This window comes from Oryctolagus cuniculus, chromosome 21 (genome assembly GCF_964237555.1).
Source record: "Oryctolagus cuniculus chromosome 21, mOryCun1.1, whole genome shotgun sequence".
Taxonomy (NCBI): Eukaryota; Metazoa; Chordata; class Mammalia; order Lagomorpha; family Leporidae; genus Oryctolagus; species Oryctolagus cuniculus.
The window spans coordinates 9,472,331-9,483,582 of record NC_091452.1 but is presented as its reverse complement, the minus strand read 5'-3'; the positions used below and the strand labels follow the sequence as shown (position 1 = coordinate 9,483,582).

Genomic DNA, 11,252 nt, shown 5'->3' with positions numbered 1-11,252 from the left:
GGACCCTGCGTTGTTCTTTCGTCTTCTCGGCCCTCCCCGGGTTTGCTGCTGGTTCTTCCCGGGTTGGCTACCCCCTGCCACATTCCCCACTTCCGCGGGGGAGCGGCACACTGCCGGCCGGCTCTCTCGGGGCTGCACAGGTGTTCCTTTAGATAGATGTTCCCCTTAGATGTTCCTGGTGCATGCCGTCTCTCTCCTCCTTTATAGTCCTCCTCCGCCAATCCTAACTCGGCTGCCCACACGCCGAGTACGCTGCTCTCCTCCAATCAGGAGCAGGATCAGCTCCTGGAGGTCATCACTCAAGTTGGCAAGAGGCAGCTGCGTAGAAGCTGTTTTCTCCTCTCCCAGCGCCATATTGTGGGAGAGCAGATGCATAGAATAAGTCTTAATTCCAGTAACTCAGTCCAGTCCGAGTTGCTCCCCACACAGAAGGTGGCCCAAGCACCCTGCCACCCACATGGTATGCCCAGATGTGATTCTAGACTTCTAGATTTGGCCTGACCTAGCCCCACTCATTTGAGTGAACCAACAGAAGATCTTTGCGTGTCCCCTCCCCCCACTCTCTTGTTCTGCCTTTCAAATGAGCCAGGCCAAAGCCAGAAACCAGAAACCCTGTCCAGGTCTCTGACATTGGAAGCTGGAGCCCAAGCACTTGGGCCATCCTCTGCTGCTTTCCCAGGCGCACTGGCAGGGAGCTGGACTGGAAGTGCAGCAAGCACAACTCAAACCGGTTACTCATATGGGATGTTGGTGTCACAGGCGGCTGCTTAACCTGCTGAATCTCACGTTTTTTAGAGAATAGAGCTGATACACTTCTGCATGCTATATGGCCCATAATCCAGCTGCCCGTTTCTGTAAATGAAGTTTTACTGGGACAGTATCCCCAATTCCTCTGTGTACTGTCTGTGACTGCTTTCACTCTACTACAGCACTGAGCAGCTGGAATAGAGACCACACGGCCTTTAAGAAAACACCTGAGAATTCTGCTCTAGTCAAACAGAGCAGGAACAAAAGACACAGATTATCATTAGGACCAAGGTAATTTCCCGACAGATCTTACAGATTTTTTAAAGTAAGAGACCAGTACAAACTTTTTTAATGTTTACTTGAAGATGTATTTATTTGAGTCAGAGTTACAGATTTTCTATCTGCTGGTTCACCTCCAGCAGTCAGGGCTGGGCCAGGGTGAATCCAGGAATCAGGAGCTTCATCTGAGTCTCCCACACGGGTGGCAGGGGCCCAAGTACTTAGGCCACCTTCTGCTGCCTTTCCAGGCGCATTAGCAGGGACCTGGCTCGGAAGTGGAGCACTCACACAGGAGGCTGGCGTCACAGGCAGCAGCTTAACATGCGGCACAATGCCGACCCTCAGCCCAGTTATTTTAGGAAAGAAAAAGCTCCCAGATTGAGGAGTAAAATCGTTTTTGTTTGCAGGTGGATGATCATGTACGTAGAAAGTCTAATAGATTTTGTGTCCTGCAACTTTGCTGAATTTGTTTATTAACTGTAAATTGAAGACTGCAGCCAGTCCTAAATCCCAAAGATTTCTCTCTTGTATTGAGAGGCAAAATATAGAATAAACCAACCCCATGGTGGAAACTGGCTGTCTCATCAGTGAGTTCACTGTGGCAGACAGAAAAATCAGCACAGATATGAGCATGGGGACAACATACACGTGTCACACACACACACACACACCCATTTCCTCACTCTGCTCAGCGCACCTGCACAGCATCCGGACCCTGCTTTCTCCACGCTGCGCTCTCTGGGATCTAGGGGTAGTCAACTACTCTCCAAGCTGAGACTTCTGAAGGATCTGCCTTTGTCTAGTCAGTTGGGAGCTGGTCCCCTAGCCCTCTTATCAGCAGAGCTGCAGCAAGCCTGTCAGTTCAACTTAGGAGACAGTGCAGTGTGAACGGCGCATAAACAGTGACACGCATCCTAAACCCAGTCCTACTCACTCCTGCCCATACCCAAGGCTGACTGCAGCCCATTCTGGGCCCCTATGGTCTCCATGGAGTGCACAGGAGAAGGAACCACAAGACTTAGCTAAACTCCAAGTACAAACTTTATTTTCTATTACAAGGAACTTGATAATAATTATAATAGTAAAAATAAAAAGAAGGGGAATAATCTGACACTTGGATTTCAGAGCCAGCATGGGGCTAGGGCCTCAGTCCCAGTGAGCACAGAGTCCAGCGTGGCACTAGCAGGGGCAGGGACCCCATCAGGCCTCCCCATGTACAGGGCAGTGAGGACAAAGACTCATGACCCCTACCAGCAACTGAAGGCAGCGATGCCAAATGCTGAAGCAGCAGCCCGTAACAGGCCCTGGTCCACACACCTCCAGCTCAACTCATCTCTAAAGGTGTGTTCCCAGCACATACTGCAACTGGCCTGAGTACTTTTCTATACTCCTCCACACACTAGATGTCCAGAGTAGGAGTGGCCAGGGGCACAGCATGGGACAGGTTACTCCAAAACCCCCAATTTAGGCCCCCATGGGAACAGAATCATTTTACTCATAGGTTCCAGGATTCTAGAACCTTCCATCCCTTCCACCAGGAACACACAGCACCAAGAAGCAGTGGTGACAGTCTTACCAAAAGATGGGGCCCTGGTGGGCGGGCCAATAGGCCATAACTCGTGTTTCACTGCTGCCAAAAGGAGGCAGCTAAGGCCACAACATTTCTCAACAGCCTCCCTGTAGCCACCCCCAAGCCCACAACCCCAGAGCGCAATCTCAAAAGACACAAGGTAGCCGTGACCTAGAAAAAGTTACAATCTGGAAAAACACGCCCGCCCCGGAGCAGGGTGCCCAGCGGCAAGTGCTGCCGTGCATACAGGGTGGGAGCCAACGCCAAGGGTCTCTGCAGACCCCTCTACTCCTCCTCCTCTTCCTCCTCTGCATCCCCAGCGCCCTGTTGCTTTGGGGGCTTTGCCTGTTGAACAAGGACACAAATGAAGACATTTTACTTGGAAGGTGAAAGAACCTCCTCCTCCCCCGGAGCCTGACAACACCCAGCACCTGCAAAGCCTCCCACCAAAAGCAAACAGCCCAGCCCAGTCCCAGCCACACCAGCACTCTCCGACCCCACCCCTCGCCGCCCCATGTGTCTTCCCTGACAGGATGGGCTGGGTCCCAGTACCTTCACAGCTCTGCTGCGGTAGCTGGTGGTTGCAGGGGTGACCCGGGAGTTCCTGCCACCTTCACTCCTACCACTGAAAGACAGGGGTGAGGCGCTAGCTCTTGAGACTCCCGAGCAAGGCCAGAAAACTCAGAGCAGCAGCAGCAGCAGCAGCGCCAGGGCACCAGCAGCCCTGCACTAGCAGGGGGAGGAAGGGAAACACCCGCTCCCCGTCCCCGTTTGCAGCGAAAGGATGCCGTGGACTCAGGTGGCAAGCAGGCCAAAATCCCACACTCCCTTCCCTTCCCACGGGCTGTAGTCCCACCCAGGCTGGGCCAGTGCAGCCAGACCTTTGGCCCACATTCTTTCCTACTGATTCTCACCTTGCTGCACACCTCCCTGCAGGCCCACGAGGGGAAGAGGACACAAGGGTTTCTGGGTAGGGGCTGCGAACAGGCTGCATCACTGGAAGGTGCCCAGCAGCCATGGCCCCATTCTGGCTGCTTCGATTCTGTCCCCCAGCGTCCTGGATGGCTGAGCTGTTAAGTCTCAGCACGTGGGAAGGGCTGGCTTGGCACCCAGGTCTGCGGCTGGATGTTGATTTTGGCAGTCGGTTACAGGTAGCTGTCGTGTTGTTAAGGGGTCTGCCAGAGGGCCCTTGAGCTGTTTCCTGCTTGATGTCATCCATGTAGCCAGAAGACAGGTCTCCTGGGAAGAGAAAAGAGTCACAGCATTAGGGGACTGTTCCTGCTACCAGTGCTGAATTCAGGGCAGGAAAAGGACAACTCAGGAGAGAAGACAGGTGCTCACCCCTAAAGGCTGCTGGAACCCACATCTCCAGGACAGAGGAGATGTCTACTTTGTCTACTTTGCACACTTATCAGCTGAGCCCTCACACACAGCTTCCTAAATACGCAACAAGGTGTGCAAGAAAACCTGGAGAAGTAATTTCTAACTGGCTCTGTAGTGGTGAGGCTTCAATACCAGTTCCCTTGCCTAGTCAAGAGGCTCTCAGCACTGGTCTGAGCGTCCCAGGTAAACATGTCTCAACCAGAAGCAGAAGTCCAGACAGCCAGGACACAGTGTGCAAACAATCCACTAAGTGCACAGCAAGCTCCCTGTTCATCCTAAGCACAAAACGTTGTGTCTCACGGCTGTCCCCAAGGCTGTCACCCCGTCAACGGACATTGAGACAGCTCAGTCTAACGTGGGAACACAACAGCCACAGGAGTCCCCCAGGAGAACTGGTGTGGCAGGTGACTCAAGATCCAGGTAAGCCCACGACAGAGCAGCAGGTGAGAAGGGAAGGCAGGTCCAAGGCCGTCAGCCTCGGCTAATACCCTGGTGTCTGACACGCCTCCGAGGCAGCTCTGGAGAGGTCTTTGGAAGCTGGGAATCCCGCCTGGGAATCCCCTCCAACACATGGTTGTTTGCTGTGGCTGGACGTTGGTCACACTGGTCCTAAACAAGAAAAACAAGCATTAGTGGCTCTGAGCTGAGAGGGAGTGAGGGTAAGAAGCAGCAGTATTTGGATAAGCATATCTTAGCTGAAGGGGGACTTTACCAACCACCGAGAGGAGGATCCTGGGAGCAAGGAGTACACAGCTGGAATGAAGCAGTCATTCTGTTAGTGCCCAAGGCACTGACAGAAGTAATCCCTGGTTTGTGCAGTGGTAAAGGAAGGACTGCTGGTTTCGGGGAGCCCAGAAAGCACTCCTATACTTCGACTGGCTGCTTATTTCAATGTCTCCCCTCGGAGACACCTAGCAGCTACCTCGAATGGCATGTCTGATGTTCTAGCAACAGCTGAGTGGCATCAACTACAGAAATGCTACCTGCCGTGACGGCGTCTCAAAACAACTACAGGCAGGAAAAAACGAAGGGCTGCACACTGTCGACTCCAACTTTCACGTGTACAGATCTCCCCAGTGAAGGGGACGAACCATACATCAGAGCCAGAACCAGACTCTCGGCTCTCCTGGGATGCACGTCTCAAATGACACAACAGGAAGAACCACCCTGGCAAAGAGGAATGCGTCAGCAACCTCAGGGAGACTCTCATTCAAATCTTCTGGCCAGGCCGTCATGCCTGCTCCCACAGAGGCAGTCCTGGAACTGTGGTTCCCAGGTGGTAATAACAATTCCAGTCACCAGAAGGTAAAGTCTAAAGGCCTGTGGTATTATATACCATTGATAAAGTCAACTCACATAACAGGGCAGGGATTCCCAGCCAGGGTGGAAGGCAGCCCAGAGGCCAAGCAAGAACACTCAGCTCCTGAGGGGCCAAGTGGACAGGGTCTCCAGGGGCCTTACCTGGTGATGGAACAGCACCTCCTCCTCCAGCTGTACCCCACAGAATTCACAGGGGATGATGACACTCTCCTCCACAGGCCGTGAATTGTTCAGGACCATCAAAGAGCCTAACTGGTTACTTGTGGCCTGCTGCAGAAAATTCTGGAAGATGACATCAGAATCCTGCATCCCTCTGGGAGAAGAGCTGTCAGTACTGAGTGATGGGAAGGCACGTGAAGGGTTACAGCTTGTCTGCCATTCAAAAATCATAGGTTAAAAAAAATCAGAGGCTAAGGAAAAATCTACATTTCTAAAACATTTTCTTTAAGTCACAAATGTTAATGCCACTTAATATTGGGGAGGGAGTTTAGAAATGGCCAGAGAAGAAGGGCCAGCGCTGTGGCGCAGCTGGTAAAGCCTCGGTCTGCAGTGCCAGCATCCCACATGGGTGCCAGTTCGCATCCCGGCTGCTCCACTTCTGCTCCAGCTCTCTGCTATGACCTGGGAAAGCAGTAGAAGATGGCCCAAGTCCTCGGGCCCCTGCACCCATGTGGGAGACCCGGAAGAAGCTCCTGGCTCCTGGCTTCAGACTGGCGCAGCTCTGGCTGTTGAGGCCATCTGGGGAGTGAACCAGCAGGTGGAAGACTTTTCTCTTTCCCTCTCTCTGCCTCTCTGTAACTCTACCTTCCAAATAAATAATAAATCTTAAAAAAAAAAAAAAAAAAAAAAGGGCCAGAAGAATGCAGCTACAATACTCACTATAGTTTCAAACATTTCAATGTTATTTTTTACAAACTGTGCTCATGTGATTATTCTTTTTAAACTGATTTGAAAGAGACTAAAGATTCTTCCTCCATCCATACAATAAAAAAGGCCCAAATATTCTTTAATATCCTAATTAATGGATTTTCATATGCTGCTCCTAAACCAAAAACTCAATGTATTCAAATACCATATTACTGGGCCTACACTGTTGCACAGAGGGTTAAGCCATAGCCTGCAGTGCTGGCAACCCATATGGGTTCCGTTTTGAGTCCCAGTTGCTCCACTTACAATTCAGCTCCCTGCTAATACACCTGGGAAAGCAACGGAAGATGGCTCAAGTCCTTGGGCCCCTCATAGCCATGTGGAAACCCAGAAGAAGCTCCTGGTTCCTGACTTTGGCCTGGCCCAACCCCAGCCATTGATGCCATTTGGGGAGTAAACCAGCAGATAGAACATTTCTTTTTTTTCTCTCTCTACCTCTGCCTTTCAAATAAATAAATAAATCTTTAAAAAGAAAATCTGGTCTCCTAACTGGAAAATCTTTATATATATATATGATTGTTCTACTTACAAAGGGAAGGTATGTCCCAATACCCATAGCATAGGGACTACTTAGTAGTGATGGGGATGTCAGACCAGACCAAACTAAATCAGTCAGCCCAAGAGCACCAAGATCATTGTGGTTCCTTCCACCACGTAGTTCTCAAATTCATATGGCTATGCAATAGACATTCCTACATGGTTCAAACACTTTCACTCACTCAACAAACACCTGACATCTCTCCTATGCCAATACTGACTGTAAGATGAGGAACACCTGGAACCTGTCCTCCAGGAACTCCGTACAGTGGTACAGACCAACCAGGGGGTGAGGGGACTCTCTCTCAGGGTGACAGGCCCTAAGAGAAGCAGACACAGACTTCCAGGGAGCACACAGGTGGACCCGGGACCCACTTTCCTAGAGAATGGTTTCTCAGGAGCTAGCGCTGTGGCGCAGTGCGTTAAGCAGCCATCTGCAATGCCAGAATCCTGTATGGAAGCCAGTTCAAGTCCTGGCTGCTCCACTTCCAATTCAGTTCCCTGCTAATGCACCTGGGAAAGTAGTGGAAGATGACCCAAGTACTTGGGCCCCTGAACACACATCAGAGATCTGGATGAAGCTCCGGGCTCCTGGCTTTTGGCCTGGCCCAGCCCTGGCTATTGTGGCCATTTGGGGAGTGAACCAGCAGATGGAAGATCTCACTCTGTCTCTCCTCTTTCTCTGTAACTCTTTCAAATAAATAATAAAAAAGAAAGAAAAATAAATAAATCAGAAAAAAAAATAATGGCTTCCCAAAAGTCAGGTCTGAACCAAGCTGGTAAGGAAGGGGTCTGTGTGGCTGGAAGTATTAAGGGAGCGTAGCCAGAGGAGGCCACCCAGCTTCCAACAAAGAAAATCATGTGTATAGAAGAACTTGGCTCTTACACACAGCTGCCAAGCCTTCAACAGTTCCAACAGATCAGTATGTGGCATGAGATGAGACCAGATCGCAAGAGGCCAGTGGAGATGTACAGCACCGCCACTGCGTGCAAAGTCTGCTGGGACCAGCATTACTTCTCTAAGAGGGTACAGGATGTTTTCGGACCCACACAACAGTCACGCCACGGTAAACAACATAGGCACTACTCCTACTACTGGCACTGTATTAAAATAATTAGCTGAAGACCTCAAGTGGCCTTAACAACAGCAGCCTGCACACATTCCTCCTGAAAGCCCTCAAGTAATGCAGAACACACCTGATGGTCAATCAGCAGCTCCTCTGGGTAGAGCTCCTCGCAAAACTCGCAAGGCAACACGGTCTCATCAGCGGCACCTAGGTATCAGGCCACACAGACTAAAGTTAACAGAAGCAAACTTCATTTCCATTATTGATTCCTTTTATGGGGTTTATGTAAGAGTTTCACTTCATTTGACGGTTCTTAGCTAATGGCAACGTGTGGGTGTATTAAATCCTCAAAATCCAAGAGCGAAACTCTAGACAAACATTTTCATAATGGAACAACAGTTTACTTGTCACCAATTTTCTGAGCAGCAGAAAAGTAGCTACTACTCTAATTAAGGAAGAGATTTAAACGTATAATGATAGCATGTGTTGATCTAAGCACATTCTATGCATTATTTAAATTCTTATTATCATTTTACAGATAGAGAAACTGAGGCTTATCTATTATTAATAGACAAACGATAACCAGAAAATTCCTCCCAGTACAAAATACCAAAAAAGACATTGACTAAAAGTAACTTAAGTGAATGAATAAATGCATGTTGAACCTGAGATTCCTGAACACAACACTCCCTGTAACTGCTAAACAAACGGGGGGGGGGGGGGGGGATTAATTGGAAGAGGTACGGGAACTGCCTACCTACTTAGCAACATTAACCATAACATCATCCTCACATAGGTGTGAGGCTACCATCTCTATTTATGGATTTACATTTAATTTTGACACACTTTGATTTTAAAAAGTCCAAGTCAAAATTCAATATAAAATTATCCCTTTTTAGCAGTATCCTTAGGTAACTGCAAGAAGCACATAGAAATCCCCCTAAGAGCATGCCAGAAAACTGTGACATACAAACATGTGTACATACACACACACACATGTTCCCAACAGCACATGCCATGAATGAATCAGCAGAAACAACAAATGGCAAAAACCAGATCTCAAACATTGGTATCACAAAGAAAAATAAGTATATGGAACATGCCTAAAGACATGTTAAAGAGGGAACTGTAATATAATTAAGGTATGAAAGATGACTTTTTTTAAAGATTTATTTATTTGAAAGGCAGAGTTAGAGAGAGGCAGAGGCAGAGAAAAAGAGAGAAGTCTTCCATCTGCTGGCTCACTCCTCAAGTGGACCCAATGGCCAGAGCTGAGCTGATCCTAAGGCAGGAGCCAGGAGCTTCTTCTGGGTCTCCCACGCGGGTGCAGGGGCCCAAGGACTTGGGCCATCTTCTACTGCTTTCCCAGGCCATAGCAGAGAGCTGGATCAGAAGGGGAGCAGCCGGGACACGAATCGGTGCCCTTATGGCATTAGCAACTGCAGGTGGCAGCTTTACCCACTACATCACAGCATGGGCCCTGGTGGCCAGCACTGTGGCACAGTGAATTAAACTACAGCCTAGGATACCAGCAACCCACAGAGATGCTGGTTTGCGTCCCAGCTGCTCCACTTCCAATCTACCTTCCTGCAAACCCACCTGGGAGACCCAGATGGAGTTTTAGGTTCCTGCCTTGTTCAGGTCCAGCCTTGGCTGTTGTGATTGGGGAGTGAAGTAAGAAATGGAAAATCTCTAACTCTTCCTTTCAAATAAATGTTTAAAAAAAAAAAAAAAAGATTAACAAAATGACATGGCACAATGAGGAAAAGAATCAAAGAGAACTCAAGTGAAAAATCTCAACAGGCATATTAAACAAGCAGAAAAATTAGAAACAACTAAGGAGACAACCAGTAAAGCATAAGACAGGTAACATTTAAAAGCAGAGGAATCATCAGGAAACTACAGACCAGCAAAGACAAAAAGATCTTACAAATCAGGTGGACAGAGAAGGTGAGCACCTGCAGTGAAACATCATTAATGGAAGATTTCTCCACAGCTACCAACAGGCAGCAAGAAAGAATGTCTTCCAAGAACTAAGACAAATTAATTGGCAACCTGAGACTACACGGCCAGAGAAACTTCAAAATTAAAAGCAAAATGAAGATATTTTCAGGCAAACCAAAAGGAGGAATTTACAACCAAAATATATCTTCAACAGAACATACTTCAAGAAAATTGAAAATTATCCTAGAAGAAAGTTCTGAGAACCAAGGAAGAATGAGTAAGGGAAATGGAAAACACATGTAAACACAATGAGTATATAAACAGAAATATCTACTTCACAGCATTGAGAAGAAGAACACTAACCATATCAGGAGTATTTGATTCTAAGGCTACAGTATTGACTGGAAGAAGTGCAATGGGTGGAGTAAACAGTCTTCATGAGGCAGATTAAAAATTCCAAACTAGTAGAGAGGAACAGAGTAGTGAAACAACCCAACAAACCAAACTTGACAACAACACAGTCTTCACTGACTTTTGAAAAAAATACGGAAACTATACTCAATCCAGAATTTTCATTTGTCACTACAATTTTACTTTCAGCACCAGTTTAAATGCTCTGATGAAAATGAAGGCTGAAAACTTGATAAGGAGACAGAGAAAATAAGACAGTGCCCAAAAGAAAAAGATTTTGGGATGAGGGCATTTTCTTTAAGGGAAGAAGCAGAAACCGCCATGTATTCCGGGCAGAACCTAAATAGGACCATTCCATGAGGGTTAACCCAACTCAGAAAGGGAAAAAAATTAGAAATCAAACATTAGGAAGCCTTCTTCTGTTCCCCAAAGTTAGGAAGTCACCCTAATGAAGCACTGGATTGTGCATTCCCGTTCTTCTACATACTGATGGTCTCTGAAAGACCACCTCAGTGCTCAGCTCTGGAGAGATGAAGCAGACCTGTTTTCGGCTGATCAGAGCTAAGAATCACAGTAACTTTTCTTTCAGATGACCTTAATTTTTTTCATACTTATCTACCTTTTTTCATAGCTTTTTGAGATATAGCTCACTTTCGAACAATTTGCCCACTAAGGTACATTCAATCATTTTTATTATAAATGTAAATTATTTTTTAAACCTATCTACAATAAGAAAGCATTATTTTCTTTTTCTTAAGATTTCTTTATTTATTTGAAAGGAAGAGTTACAGAGAGGCAGAGGCAGAGAGAGAGAGATCTTCCATCCGATGGTTCACTCCCCAAATGGCCACAACAGCCAGGGCTGGGCAGATCCGAAGCCAGGAGCCGAGAACTTCTTCCAAGGCCCCCATGCGGAATGCTGGCACTGCAGGAGGCGGCTTTATCTGCTACACCACAGTGCCAGCCCCAGAAAGCATTATTTTCTTAAAAAGAGTTATTTATTTATTTGCTAGGCAGAGTGATGGGGGGTGGGGAGGGAGAGGCAAGGGGTAGAGGAAGAGGCAACA

The 11,252-nt window shown here is 47.8% G+C and overlaps 1 protein-coding gene across 8 annotated transcripts in view; it reads right to left on the bottom strand.

Moving 5' to 3' along the window:
• Positions 1–2,049: 2,049 nt before the first annotated feature.
• TRAFD1 (TRAF-type zinc finger domain containing 1) overlaps positions 2,050–11,252 on the bottom strand; it is a 47,587-nt gene continuing 38,384 nt past the window's right edge. For all 8 annotated transcript variants that reach the window (XM_070066222.1, XM_008272257.4, XM_070066223.1 and 5 more), the window contains 6 exons: positions 7,961–8,037; positions 5,441–5,671; positions 4,468–4,588; positions 3,511–3,835; positions 3,149–3,221; positions 2,050–2,941 (listed from right to left, as the gene is read on the bottom strand). In XM_070066222.1, coding sequence (XP_069922323.1) covers positions 2,882–2,941; positions 3,149–3,221; positions 3,511–3,835; positions 4,468–4,588; positions 5,441–5,671; positions 7,961–8,037 — 887 coding nt within the window. In that variant the 3' untranslated portion in view covers positions 2,050–2,881. The remainder of the gene's footprint in view (positions 2,942–3,148; positions 3,222–3,510; positions 3,836–4,467; positions 4,589–5,440; positions 5,672–7,960; positions 8,038–11,252) is intronic.